Here is a 14743-nt window from a genome sequence, read left to right on the forward strand (position 1 = left end):
TCATCAGCCCCTTTGACCACCACCAACAGACTACATTCATACTAGGCAATGTGAGTGAAGTGCCTTGCCCAAGGACACAATGACAGATATCACTGGAGCAACTGCCCCTCACTGTGCACCTGGAATTCTCAGTGGTCTCCCATCCAACTACTAACCAGGCCCAGACCTGCTTCGCTTCCGAGATCTAACAAGATCGGGAATAGTGGAAATGCTGTGGATTGATGAGGGGAAGGTTGGTGGGGTCATCAATTATGTATTGATTAAGTTAAGGGACAGAAATATAACAATATTATTCTTCTTATTGCTCATTTCCAATAAAATGTTTCATTTAGACTTTGATATTATTCGATGTACATGGGGAATCTTTGTTGGTTTGCATTTTCATAAAATGAATGAATGAATCAATAAATAAACAACAACAACAACAGAAACCTGACCTTCGTGGGGTTGTTTAGTTCCTCATCATCCCTCTCCTGCTGGATCCTTTTCATTTCCTCCAGTTCGTCAGGCTGGAAGTTTTGCGTTGCACCGTGCTCCATGGCGTAGTCTGAGTTATTTGGGTCAGTCTACAATATCAAAAGAAGACATGATTAATATTTCTGAAAACAGACATTTTTTTAATGTCAACAAAATGTTTGGGATAGCCATGGCATTCATTCGAACCTTGAAAGTAATCTCAAAAAGACATCGAGGGCACTTAATATACAAACGAAAGATTGGCAGCCCCATGTACCGCTCATTCTGAACAGTCTCTTTACAAGCATTGAACTTAATTAATTAATTAATTAATTGAAAGTTTCTCCCTCTAAAATTAGTTTGATATTATTTGTTATACTGTGTTACAAATAGTGTAGAGTATTAAGGATTAGTGCACAAAGTTACAAGGGCCAGCTCAGATATTTTTATACAACATTTTATTTGAACTAGATTTATATTTGAGGAAATGAAAATATAGAATACAGTTGTTTGAGATTGTGTGTGACGTTTTAATTTGAAAAAGAATAATCATTATTTAAGCTCTTTGAGCTTCCTGCCTCTTCCTGCACTTATGTCTATTTCTGATATTATGTATTGTTTTTTAAATACATGAATTAAAATGAATGAATAAAAACAATTTAAAAAAATATGTGATTTTAATCAGTCATTTATTTTAATTTTTATTATTACTGGACGTTTCAGGCAACCCCACACGGGGCCAAGACTCCAAGGTTAGAAAAACATGGGTAAAGTGTTGCATGCAGATATGTTTTTAAAGAGTGACAAGTATTTTCTAGAGCCTAGGTTCCCAAAGTGGGGTACGGGTACCCCCAGGGGTACGCAAATTATCATGGGGGGAAGTGGATAAAAATGAAAAACACTGACAACATTGGAAACTAGAATATAAATAGAGCAGTTAATGTTCATGCTAGGTTAATGCTAATGCTTGGCTAATGTTATTGTTAGGTTAATGCTAATGCTATGGTTAGGTCGCGAAATCCTCGAAATAGTACTTTTTTTACAATTATTATACACGTGAGATCATGATAAATTAGATTATATCAGATTAGAGCGTGTTAGATTATATGCATTAGATTATAATAAAATTATTATAGATTAGATCATGACAGATTAAATTACATTAGATTGATACAGTAGGTTATTTTGGATTATATTCAAACATATTAAATTAGACTAGATCATATTAATTAACATGCATTAGATTAGAATGAATTAGATAAAATCATATGGATTAAATCATAATAGATACGGTTATATTACATTATATTGGAACATATTTAGATAGATTTAGATTAGATCAGATTAGATATGGAACATCCTAAACCTTTTATTCCTACCTAAAACTCACTTGGTAAACTGGTCCAAAAAGCACATCAATGCGTTTACTTGTAAAATATTACATCTCATTAAAAAAAAAAAAAAAAAAAGACTAAATAATAAAAGTGAAAAACAAAAAGTGCTAATGATGCTCTACCTAAGCGTTGAACAGCTTGGCTCCAAACAGAGGCCATTTTCGAGCCACAGTCAGATATATCCTCACACATTCGGATGCAGTGCACCCACGTAGCACGGACCACTTAGTGGCCAGACGCTCCATAAGGTCTCTGAAAGGAGACGAGGACCAGACTTTAGACATTCCTTTACTGTCCACATGGGGAAACCTGTTTTACACAAATGACACCATAGAGGATAACTGATTACCACTATAAATTAGAGATGCACCAAATATTCGGCCACCGAATATATTCGGCCGAATATTGTAAAAAAAGCCACATTCGGACTTCGGTTTAGTGAGTTAAAAACAAGGCTGAATAGTAGCGTATGACGCAATCAAACAACCTGCAGTGATTGTGATTCGGAAAAGTGTGTGTGCGTTGCTGCAGGAGGAGCAGCAGCAGCTCCTCCTTTCCACACACAAACACAGCCAGACTCTGTCCTTACCGCTCTCCGTTGTCCGTCACCGTGCAATTCACAAGCAATGTCGGGTCTGACTGCAAAGACTGGTGTAGCATTAGCATGGAGCGCTAACAGCTGATGAGTGTAAACCATGAGTCTGTGGCTCCAAGCAGTGACTCCCAACACAATCAGAAGCAGGAAAAGTAGTGCAGCAAAACCATTATAAAGTGATGTTTTCATCATACCTCCCCTTTAATGCACTTAAGCTTTTTTTGGAATTATTTGAAGGGATAATATAAATGAAAAATGTTGTTGTGCTTTTTTATGAAAAGCAAAGACCACTGGAATATTTGAAAAATGTCAGAATATTCAATAAACATTTACTTTCTTTCTTTCTTTGTTAATTTTGGACCAGCTGTCCACGACCCTCCCAGTACAGGTCTGCGAACCACTTTTGGGTCCCGACCCACCAGTTGAAAATCGCTGTTCTCGGCTATTTATGCACTATTAAAAAAAATAGTGAAAAACAACAACCGCATTCGATATTCGGCCAAGTGTTTATATTTTATTCGGCTTCGGCCAAAGATTTTCATTTCGGTGCATCCCTACTATAAATCCTACCTGTAGTATTCACAAAAAAAAAAAATAAATATAATAAATGATTATATGTTGACCAGTGGAGAATTACTTTAATCTGCTCTACGAACATAAATTCCAAGTTAAATTTAAATACAAGTCAGTCAATAACCATTAAATATATGAATTCTAAAAGTGAATTAAAAAGAACAGGATCTGACTGTTACCGGAGCTGCTCAGAGCTGCAGTCTAGTTTGTAGCGTTTAGGGTAGAAGCGTTCTAAAGCCTGCAGCAGAATCAGCTGTGATTTAGGCTGAGGAGAACCAGTAGGAGACGATGCACTGGGTCGATCCAGATCCCCGTGTTCCACCTGTGGAAAGAGGACCAGATTATTAGAATGATACGTAACGCAGGATACAGAGAACACACAAATAGATCATTCTTAAAAACACCAGATTTAAAATTCAGAAATGTCTAAATTATATGCATACCCCACCCCCTTCAGCAGACTCTCCTTGTTCTTTTGTATATAGTTATTGAGATAAGGGAAGAATTTTATATATTTGAAGTTCTGAGTATGAAGATATTAGGTTTCAGTAGCAAATAAGCAGACAAAAAATACTCAGGTTGTCTAAGGCAGGGTTTCTAAACTCATTGAGTGCCATTCACGTCTATAGACGTGAATTGTGTTTTTCGGCTGGGGTTGCTAGGAGACAGTGTGACGAAGCTCTCAGAATCAGAATCAGAATCATCTTTATTCGCCAAGTGTATGTTGTACACACGAGGAATTTGACTCGGTCAACTGTGCTCTCTCCAATAGTGAAAACATTCAATAATAAACAATCAACTAGAAAAGATGATAATAAGTATAAATATAAACAGTAGTTAGACTAGAATGTGCAAACTCAATAAAATAACAAGATAATAATAATAATAAAAATAATAATAATAGTATAAAAAAATAAATAAAAAAATAAGATAAAAAGAAGGAAAATAATAAAGAAAGATAATAATAAAATATAATAATAATAATAAAAGGAAAATAGTGCAGTAGAGCATTGATAAGTAGTGCAGGAGAACATTTAAATTAAAGGTATGTACATGAACATTCTCAGTGTCAGATTGATCCAGGGTTGTTATGTTTGGTTCCAGGGTTTTTTCACAGAACCAGGTCTGACACTCTTTGACTGTTTAGTGTTGATCAGAGTGACAGCCTGGGGGAAGAAACTGTTTTTATGGCGGGTTGTTTTGGCGTACAGTGATCTGTAGCGTCTGCCTGAGGGGAGGAGTTTAAACAGATTGTGTGCAGGGTGAGAGGGGTCTGCAGTGATGTTACCTGCCCGTTTTCTGACCCTGGACAGGTATAAGTCTTGGATGGAGGGCAGATCGACACCAATGATCTTTTCTGCAGTCCTGACTATCCTTTGTAGTCTGTGTCTGTCTAGTTTGGTTGTAGATCCAAACCAGACAGTGATGAAGGTGCACAGAACAGACTGAATGATGGAGGTGTAGAACATGGTCAGCAGCTCCTGGGGCAGGTTGAACTTCCTCAGCTGACGCAGGAAGTACATCCTCTGCTGTGCCTTTTTCCTGGTTGAGTCTATGTGAGAGGTCCACTTCAGGTCCTGTGAGATTGTGGATCCCAAGAACCTGAAGGAGTCCACGGTAGCCAATTCCCTATTTAAAATGGTAAGGGGGGGGAGTGGGGGGGGATTTCTTCTGAAGTCCACTGTCATCTCCACGGTCTTGAACGGGTTCAGTTCCAGATGGTTCTGACTGCACCAAAGAGCCAGCTGTTCCACCTCCCGTCTGAAGGCAGACTCGTCCCCGTCCCGGATGAGACCGATGACGGTGGTGTCATCTGCAAACTTCAGGAGTTACACAGAGGGGTCCCCTGAGGTGCAGTCATTGGTGTAGAGGGAGAATAGCAGTGGGGAGAGAACACACGCCTGGGGGGCGCCGGTGCTGAGTGACCGGGTGCCAGATGTGATGCTTCCCAGCCTTACTTGCTGCTTCCTGTCAGTCAGGAAGTTGGTGATCCACTGACAGGTGGAGGCCGGCACTGTGAGCTGGGTGAGTTTCTGGTGAAGGATGTCCGGGATGATGGTGTTGAATGCAGAGCTGAAATCCACAAACAGGATCCTAGCGTAGGTCCCTGGGGAGTCGAGGTGGTGCAGGATGTAGTTCAGTCCAATGTTGACTGCATCCTCAACCTGTTTCCGGTGAATATTTAACATGTACAATGATGTAGAGACCAAATGGTGACATGTCTGTGGCAGCAGCGCACCTTTGGATGATAGATCACCTGTGATGGGCAGAGCTCAGAGGAGAGAGAAAAGAAAAGATTTTTTTTTTTTTTAAATATTTAAAAAAAAATTGTATTCACTGCAATAATAAAGGAAGGACTCAAAAAATACTGATGAAAAAAGGCAAATATGGGGTGATTAAATAAATTAATTTAAAAAAAGAAAATTTAATTAAATAGTATTTGTTTTGTTTTTTAATACAACTGTCAATACAATTGAAGTAAAGTGCAAATATAAATTCAGCCAGTGAATGCTCTTGCGGCCCCCATGGACCACAGGCTTAAAACAAACATTTTTTGACGGCCCTCTAGGAGGCGCTCACGGACCAACCATGAGACGGGGCCCTATGGTTAATGGTACGTTCACACCAAAAGCGTTTTCACTTGCGTTGTTGGACGCTTGTCACCAGTGTCGAAGATGCTCGGGACGCGCGCCCAACGCGTCGAGGGGAGGAGCTTCTCTGTTGCCGGTGGTGTTCATAAAATGGATGATATTGTGGAGATCAGTTACGTTCATAATTCACCCAGTGACTGTGAAGTGGTGGGGAACATTGTGTTTCTGGTCAGATGTTTTTTGGTGTGGTTGAATGGAGAATAAAGTTTGGAGTTCCTTGCTGAACACGCCACCTCCGACTCCCGTTCATCGGCTCTACATTATCCAGAGAGCGGCTTGGCTTTATTTGCACCTCGGCGCCGTTTCTGGATTCACCAGAGCTGCGCTCGGACGAGAGTCGCTTTCAGCACTACTTCCGTCTCTCCCGTGCCCAGTTTGACGACCTGCTGACGCGCATCGGCGCTCGCATCCCCTACCAGGACACCAACAATAGGTGCTCTATTCCAGCAGAAGTGCGCCTGTCCATCTGTCTCTGCCTCCTGTTAAGTGTTTTTTTCTTCTTCTCATTATTCTGAATACGTCACGGTTGGGGAATGCTCCTGATTGGTCGACGCGCCGCGATATGTCCCAAAAGTTCAACAATCCCAACTGCAACGTCGGCCGCGTTGAAGGCGCCGGACGCATGTAAAAAGCGTTTGGTCTGAACGCGCCATAAGAATCACTGATCTAAGGCATTTCTGTAATTTGTAATTTTGTTGAGTATAACTATGGTACATTCTATTTTTAAGTGTTGTATGTGGGTATATGTTGACATATAAAACTATGTTTTCTTTTCTTTTTCTTTCATTTCATTATATTATTTTGGAAACCTACATGTAAAAGAGGGTGATCAAACCTCAAAGAAACATTTTCTGTTTTTCCATTTTTATTTCGTTACACTTAATTGTTTTTTTTTTTTATTTCTCTCTGAGTTTTGTTTTAAGAAAGATGACTTGTAAAGACCACAGGCATCTATTTACTTTATTATTTTATCTGTCAAATTGTGTTTTATTCCACCCTTTGCAAACTGTGTGTGATTGTTCAAACAAAAATACAGAGAAAATTAAATATAAACATAGCAAAGGTTCACTCCCAAAAAGGTTGCAGAAAGATTTTTAGAGAGAGAAGGAAAACTATGGAAATGCTTAAAGGATGAAATAAAACAACCGTGGGCGACCGTGGCTCAGGTTGTAGTGGGTCGTCTTCTGATCGAGAGGTTGGGGGTTCGATCCCAGTACCTGACTATGTGTCGGAGTGTCCTTGAGCAAGACACTGAACCCTAAGTTGCTTCCAGTGGTCGACTAGTGCCTTGCATGGCAGTCCTGTCCCACTGGTGTGTGAATGTGAGAGTGATTGGGTGAATGAGCTGATATGTAAAGCGCTTTGAGACTGCTTCAGTGTGGTGATAAAGCGCTATATAAAATCAAGTCCATTTACCATTTACCAACAAAGCAGCAACAAAAACCAGTTTAAAAAGCTTTTTAAATCATATATTGTTAGTAAGTATAAGACAGAAGTGCAACAATTTTACCTGTGACAGCAATAATTTATAATAGATATATAAACTCAATAAACATAACAAAAAGGTATATATTGGGATCGAGTATATTGTGAATTGTAATGTTGCCACACCATATATTTTATTTAAAATGTAATTTATGAAATTTGTGGAGTAAATATTAAATAGTAAAATATGTACAGTATATGTGTATATACAGTATGTATGTATATGTATATATTAGGGGTGGGGGAAAAAATCGATTCACATAAGCGATTCATAAAGTTCAAAAATCGATTTTTAAAAATTGTTTTTAAAATTCACTTAATTTTTTTGATTTTTTTATTGTAAGTTAAACAATACAAGTAGAAACACAAAAATCAAACAACAACAAAAACAGACAAAGTACTGGACGAAAGCAGTTATACAGTATATATGTATATAAATATATATTTGATGTGCATGTATAAACTGCATATACAAAACTATGTAGACTATATACTAAATGTGTATAGTAACAATAGTAATATTTGTTTCCATATATTTTTTTGTAATATTATCTGGAGAACCTAGTTCAGTTTTTTGTGAAGGTGTAGCTGTGTAACTTACACCCTTTCAGCTGATTACTGAGACAATTAGTGTTGTTTGTTCTGTTTTTGTTCTTCTGAAGACTGCAGAAAATAAAAATTCTAATTAAAATGTCAGAGGAAGATCTTGGTTTGGATTCATAATATCTCTGTTTGTGATGGATGGATTTCCAGTGGGTGGCAGGTTTTTGTCTGAATTAGTAATTTTTTTTTTTTTTTTTTAATTTGAAGGGGATTTATTTGCCCCCTAACACTAGGTGGTGGTAATTTGTTACTTTTACTAATTAGTTATTGTTTTTTAGCAAGTATTCAGATTTACATTATTTATAATTAATTTAATATAAATGATATAAAAACCATTTTCACAGACCTGTGCCATGAGGGCTGCCACCTCCAGAGCCAGCTCTTTGTTCACAGGAAAATGGCCCTGCTGAACTTCATCATTGACTTGGTAGGCCAACAGGAGGCGCTCTCGCTCTGTCTCTCCTTTCACCTGAGATCTGAAACAAAGTCTGCACATACGTAGAGAGAACCCAGTCATTACCCCTGACTTTAGAGGCAATAACCAGAGGTGTAAAGAGTACTGATATATTCTAGTACGTAAGTAGAAGTACTGTTACTTGAGTAAGTCATACATAAAATACTCAGGTACAAGTAAAAAGTAGCTCAATGAAATAGTAAAAGTTATTATCGTTACTTTCACCACCCTTGTCTATGTTTGGTAATAAATCTTGCCACTGTTCCCTTGCATACATAACATCTCATGTATAAACTTAAAAAGGAAGAGACCAAATCTTATACAATTGGAACTTAATGTATTTTCCACAAAGGCATCTGTATAAAATAAAAGGTTTTGTCAAAATGTACCATTTTTTTTTTTAAACATAACACCAAAGAGTTCAATTTAAAATAAAAAATAAAAACAAATCAATACAATTTAATTTCTGAATTCTATAACAGTCCCAAGCCAATTGTCATTATAATTTACTCAGTAATGGTTGGGTATAGAAATGTAATGATTTATTTTACTTGTTTTCAAATGTACCTAAGTACAAGTAAAATTACTGATTTAGAAATATACTCAAAAAAGTACAAGTACCATAAAAGCAACTCAATTACAGGAACGTGAGTACTTGTAATCTATTACTTTCACCTCTGACAATTACCATTTCAATCACTTTTACAAATGCAGGAAATCTAAAATAAACTGTTAAAATTCTACATCACAATGTTCTAAACTTGAGTCCGTGTAAAGCAAATTCTGACATTTTCTTCTAAACACATTAAATGGGTCATAAATGTAGAAATCAGGGACGCGTTGCGTAAAGGAGCCATCATTAGCATAAACCTGACCCTGCTGCTTAAGCTCAGTAAACTTCCGTGGCCTCCAGCGGACGCAATTCGGCCCCTAGCCAAAAACAAACCACATATTTAGACTCAGGGGAATAAAACGCGTCCGCTGGTGCTACATTTTTCATGAAATGAGCACTTTTATACACCATTTACAGTTGTTCGCTTCTATCAGGCGCCGTTTTGACTCGACCGGGCAGGGATGCACATATTTTGGGCGGAGCAGACCTTTCTGCTGACACCTCTTTGGTCCGATCACTTTTGGAAGCACTATTGACGCTGGACCGCTTTCACATTGTTCTCTCCCATAGACACAGTAAGGAGGCGGCACCTTTCCCACGAGTGGGCGTGGTTTCAGCGCCTCTAACTGACACGCCCCCAGCGTCTCAGAGCAGAGAGAAGTGCTTGTTTTTCAATGATTTTGAAACCTCATTTTTTATATTTAGCGATTTTTGTGTCATTATGTCAATGACGCATGTTTCTGTGGTGTGACAAACTCATAACACAAAAGCTCCTGTTGAAACAAATCAAATCTTACCTGCTCTTGTATGTAAGTCGAACAATACGCCCTCCCTCGTTCTTCCCAGGATGCATCTCTTTTAAAGTCTGTTCCCATTTGGAAATGACATCACAGATCTGACAAAAGAGATTCAGATCAGTTTCCAGCCATAGGCATTAATACTGGATGAGCGTGCGTGTGTGTGTGTTGACCTACGGTCCTACCTTGGCTGAGGGCTGCAGGTCTTTTCCTGATGGATCATCAGTGAAGAGAGCGAAACCCATCAGCTGAGGCTTCCTCATTCCTATCCTCAGGTTCAGCGTGCTGAGTAACTCCTCCACAGTCGTGGAGCCATCGAATCCCACCACCTTTATGAGACACACCCCCTTTAACCATATCTAACCAGCTTCCACTGTCCACCTCTGAATGTGTGGCATGTAGTTGTGATGCAATAACTGTGCCAGGAGATTAGAAATACTGTCTGACAGCAGTGCATAGAAGCTAAAGATGCACTGAACAATACTGTGATCAGTCCCAAACATGGCCGAGAGTGATGCTTAGTTAAATGTGACATCTTTCTGGTGTAAAAGAGTTAAAATCTAATGTGATTCCACTTGTTATCAACACATATCGCTAAAACCGATTAATCCTACAGTCATTGAAAGCATCACCTTTGCAGATTTGGGTCAAACACGAGGGGAATAGCAGAACTTTTGTAATGCTGTCTCCCTGGTAAGTGCACAGGTTATGCTATTTTTTTTGTATTAATTACCCTAATTTTATTATTAAGGGGAAAACACACAAAACCCAGTGGGAAAATTAATTACACACAAACATGTCATGTACATCCAACATACGACCATAGAGAAGAGACACAGAAAACTGGTGGGTTTTACACTAAAGGTGCCCCTCTCCATTTATCCAGGATTGGGACTGGCACACAGGAACACACTGAGTGAGTCCTTTTGCTGCTGGATTCCCACCACCACACCATGTTAGAGGTTAGTTTGTTAGTGGGTTACTTCTTAGTAGTAATAGTACGTAGTATCACTGTGCGTGCCGCTCAGACGCTCCTCCCTCTCACGTCTCGTTTGGTCTAATTTGTGTTGATTTCAAAATGAAAATAAACGTTTTGAAACGTAATTATCAAAGAAGTTAAAATTAAAATTTAGTTACGATGATAAAAACTATATTATTCATAATAAACAATATTAAATAATAATAAAGTAATATAATGATAATATAGCAATACTAATAATACAATTAGAATACCATTAACTAATATAAAATAATAAAAAGAGAATATAATGGTAATTATAAGAATAGCAATAACATTAATACAGTAGTAGTACAATTAAACAATAACTATAAAAATAATAATAGCAATAACAAAACATAATGAGAATCCAGTAACTATAATACAATAATAAACAACATAAAACAATAAGGTAACAGCAATAAAAATTATACAGTGAGAATACCAGTAACTATAAGATAAAAGAATAAAAAATAATAATTGCAAAAACAATAATACAGTAGTAGTACAATTAGATAGGGATATAATATTAATAGTGAAAGTAGTAATAATAGTAATGTTATAATAATAGTAATAACAAAATAACATAAGAATCTAGTAACTATAATGATATAGTGATAAAAAAGCAATAATAAATAATAATAATATTAAATAATGATAAAGTAATATAATGATAATATAGCAATACTAATAATACAATGAGAATACCAGTAACTATAATATAAAATAATTTTAAAAAAAGAATATGAGAATATAATGTAATTATAAGAATATCAAAAACATTAATGCAGTAGTTGTACAATTGTACAATAATAACATTAATAATAATGGCAATAAAATAACATAATGAGAATCTAGTAACTATAATACAATAGTTAACAACATAAAACAGCAAGGTAATAGCAATAATATTAATAATAATACCAGTAACTAAAAGATAAAAGAATAATTAAAAATAATAATAAAATAGCAAAAACATGAATACAATACTAGTACAAATAGATAAATAATATTAATAATGAAAGTAATAATAGTAATATTATAATAATTATAACTTAATATTGACACTAAAACATTCCGCAAATATATCTTGAGTCACTGTCAATCTTTACTTTATACAAAACTACAATACACCAGTTAAGTCAACTATTCCTCAGCATGCATATACTATACATGTCTATACTGTACACCCACTCGACCAACTGAGAAAGTTGGTCACACCAGTGCCACCACTGGATAAGTTTGTGTAGAGCCCTGATAATAATAAATATGTTGATAGTGATATAATATTCAGAATCAGAATCAGAATCAGCTTTATTGACCAGGTACAGTTTAGAACAATACGAGGAATTTGACTTGGTAGTTGCAGTGAAACAAGACACATCAACACACCGGGGCAGCCTTTTGCGGCGCCCACATATTTAGGTGAAAAAGGGATCAACAACAGGAGGAGAGGAGGGGTGAGGGGAAAAAAAAACTGCCAGTTTGAAACTGATTTCCCTAAACAGAGAAAACAGTGTGAAACCAGGAAAAAAAACCACCTCTGCAAACATAAATGTAAGCATGACACAGTCAGGTGGGAAGAACAGCAGGATTCCAGCCGTTTGGGGACATGGGCGTGCTGCCAATGGGCGCTGCAACCACGCCTCCATGCAGCTGTGGATGGGAGGTGGGGAAAGATGGCCAACGAGGCATTTGAAGTTGAAGACCTGTAGCTGCGTTACTGACAACCAGATGACGTGTGGAAAAGTTCAGCATCAACAGTTCCAGGTGGGAATGTAGGGAAGGAGCGGGGGGAGGGAGTGGGGGTAAGAGCCGCCGTCTGCAGAAACTTCCTGGTGATAAGAGTTGAGACAACCTTGGCTTTAGCCTTGGCTGGCTGGGGAGCCGAAAGGGAGATAAGCAATGTGATTTGATACAGGCTATGTCAATTTCCAATAGCCTTCTGTCCTGGGTCTCTCTGCTGTAATCCAATGAATGGCCTTCCAAGCCGGGTCTCCAACTTCTCCCAGTTGTTATCCATAACGCGTAGACGATCCAAAAGCAGCTTGCTTTTGATATCGATCAACACATGAGTCTGAGTGTTCAGAGCCCTGCTACATCCTTCAGAAATCACTGGCAGCTTTTCCAAAACAGTCGCCAGCGTAGTACGGACTTTTCGATAGATTAGGGAGCCACCAGCCGATCAGCAGCATGCCTACTATCATTATTCCAATCATGTAGATGTCCTCCACGTCTTCCACGGAAAGGATGGACAGACACACAACTCGCCACTTGTTCCAAGGGTCAAGGGTGTATCCAGCCGCAAACGTCCCGCTTGGACATGCGGGTTCACCACCCCCGGTTCTTTTCGTCGAAAAAATCTGATCGATAGCACTGAGAGACCAACTAATTAATTCCATTATTCCGGTTTTGGATGAGTTACAGAGAGAGGCTCTTGTTAGGCTCACAAGACCAGACAAAGCAGCAGCTGGGAGAGATAAGAAAGGAAGGGAGGGAGAAACAGAGAGTGCGACTGTCCTCGTCGAGAGAAGCAAGAAGAAAGAAGAATAGTGAAAGTAGTACTAGTAATAAAAGTAATGTTATAATATTAATAGTAATAATTGCAATAACAAAATAATATAATAATCCACTAAAAACAATAACAATAAACAATATTAAATAATTATAAGGTAATAGAATGATAATAAAGCAATGCTAATAATACAATGAGAACACCAGTAACTATAATAAAAAAAATAATAATGGTAATTATAAGAATAGCAATAACTTTAATACAATAGTAGTAAGATTATACAATAACATTAGCAATAACAAAATATAATGAAAATCCAGTAACTATAATACAATAACATAAAATAATAAGGTAATAGCAATAATAAAAATAATACAATGAGAATAAGATATAAGATAAAAAATAATTAAAAAAAAGAATATTATAGGAATAGCAATAACAACAATACAGTAGTAGTACCATTAGATAGAGATAATAATAGTGAAAGTAGTAATAATAGTAATGGTAATAATAATAATAGTAATAATAACAATAACAAAATAATTTAATGAATACCAGTAACTATAAGATAAAACAATAATAAGAATGACTAATATGTAGCTTAGCTTTCTTAACTGTCGCCATTAAAAAGATGTGCATGTTAACACTGACTTTGCAGGTTTTTCCGGGGATTTTCCCTGTGCGCTATAAAGGACGTGACTACTCCTGTGTGTGGTGCTCTGCTACGGAGTAAAAGCCTCACGCGCTTTTGTTTTGCTTACGTGGTGAAAATATGAGCGTTTCTAATGCTGTGTGCACGGATACACATGATGTTTACTTACCAGAATAGTACGTAGCACTTTTCCGCTCTAAAAACTGTGATACACAATACAATTGCTGGTTACATGGAGCTGGTTCATCTTCAACAAACACGTAGTTCAACAAACAATGCTAACAAAATAGTGAATGATATGTTATTATATACAGATATAAAGTGCTAATAACACACTTACAACAGTCCCTGCCGATTGATTAACGTGGATGCCAATAGATGAGTAGCAGTTGATCACAGTTCATCTGTTTCACCATCAAGATGGATCCCGGAAGTCGTCTCTCAACAGATAGTGCGCTAGCGCCCCCTCACACTCTGAGGTCAAAAGCTGAATAGGTTTCATTTCTGGGCCGTCCAGAAGTGAAATAAAATTAAAATAAACATTTTAAAATGACCAAATTACTCCAAAATAACAGATACACACACTTGGGGTATTTGGAACCTGTTGACTAAATTTCAGGTCGAACACACACACACGTGCACACGCGCACACACACGTCATTATACAAGGGGGATTAAAGAATGAATAAGATATTGTTTTATCCCGTTCTTCTCCGTGTTATCACATTATAAAAAAGTTTAAAAATGGCAGGAATTAGTGCACGTCTCGAACGATCTTGAGAGAAAATCCCGAGTCCAAGACAAGACCGAGTCAAAATGTTTCAGAGTCCGAGACGAGACCTTTAAAATTTGGTCTCGAGACCAAGACCGGTCTCGACTACCACAACACTAACCACCGCTGAACTTACAAGATGTCAATTTAAATTGTTTCATTCTAACTGATTCATAATTGTTCCCA

At 37.4% G+C, this 14743-nt stretch overlaps 1 protein-coding gene across 4 annotated transcripts; it reads right to left on the bottom strand.

The window, feature by feature from the left end:
• Positions 1–441: 441 nt before the first annotated feature.
• Positions 442–14243, bottom strand: LOC114460386 (pleckstrin homology domain-containing family H member 1-like). 4 transcript variants are annotated; one of them, XM_028442341.1, is made up of 8 exons: positions 14126–14233; positions 13955–13988; positions 9807–9950; positions 9622–9719; positions 8104–8245; positions 3198–3340; positions 1973–2102; positions 444–566 (listed from the first exon to the last, which is right to left on the bottom strand). In XM_028442341.1, the coding sequence occupies exons 3-7, from the start codon at positions 9882–9884 to the stop codon at positions 1973–1975; spliced, it is 591 nt and encodes a 196-aa protein (XP_028298142.1). In that variant the 5' UTR covers positions 9885–9950; positions 13955–13988; positions 14126–14233; the 3' UTR covers positions 444–566. The 4 variants fall into 4 exon arrangements, with proteins under 4 accessions (XP_028298145.1, XP_028298142.1, XP_028298144.1 ...); XM_028442344.1 differs by lacking the exon at positions 1973–2102 and having other exon boundaries at positions 442–566; positions 14126–14243; XM_028442343.1 differs by lacking the exon at positions 13955–13988 and having other exon boundaries at positions 14126–14210.
• Between the last annotated feature and the right edge of the window lie 500 nt (positions 14244–14743).

This window comes from Gouania willdenowi, unplaced genomic scaffold, assembly GCF_900634775.1.
Source record: "Gouania willdenowi unplaced genomic scaffold, fGouWil2.1 scaffold_434_arrow_ctg1, whole genome shotgun sequence".
NCBI lineage: Eukaryota > Metazoa > Chordata > Actinopteri > Blenniiformes > Gobiesocidae > Gouania > Gouania willdenowi.

Excerpts from the sequence above, each read along its gene's own strand:
- LOC114460386 (XM_028442341.1), bottom strand. The coding sequence starts at position 9,884 with ATGAGGAAGCCTCAGCTGATGGGTTTCGCTCTCTTCACTGATGATCCA. Across the intron at positions 3,341-8,103 it reads TGGCAGCCCTCATGGCACAG|GTGGAACACGGGGATCTGGA; the intron begins GTCTGTGAAAAT and ends CTCTTTCCACAG. Across the intron at positions 2,103-3,197 it reads TGCAGCTCTGAGCAGCTCCG|AGACCTTATGGAGCGTCTGG; the intron begins GTAACAGTCAGA and ends GTCTCCTTTCAG.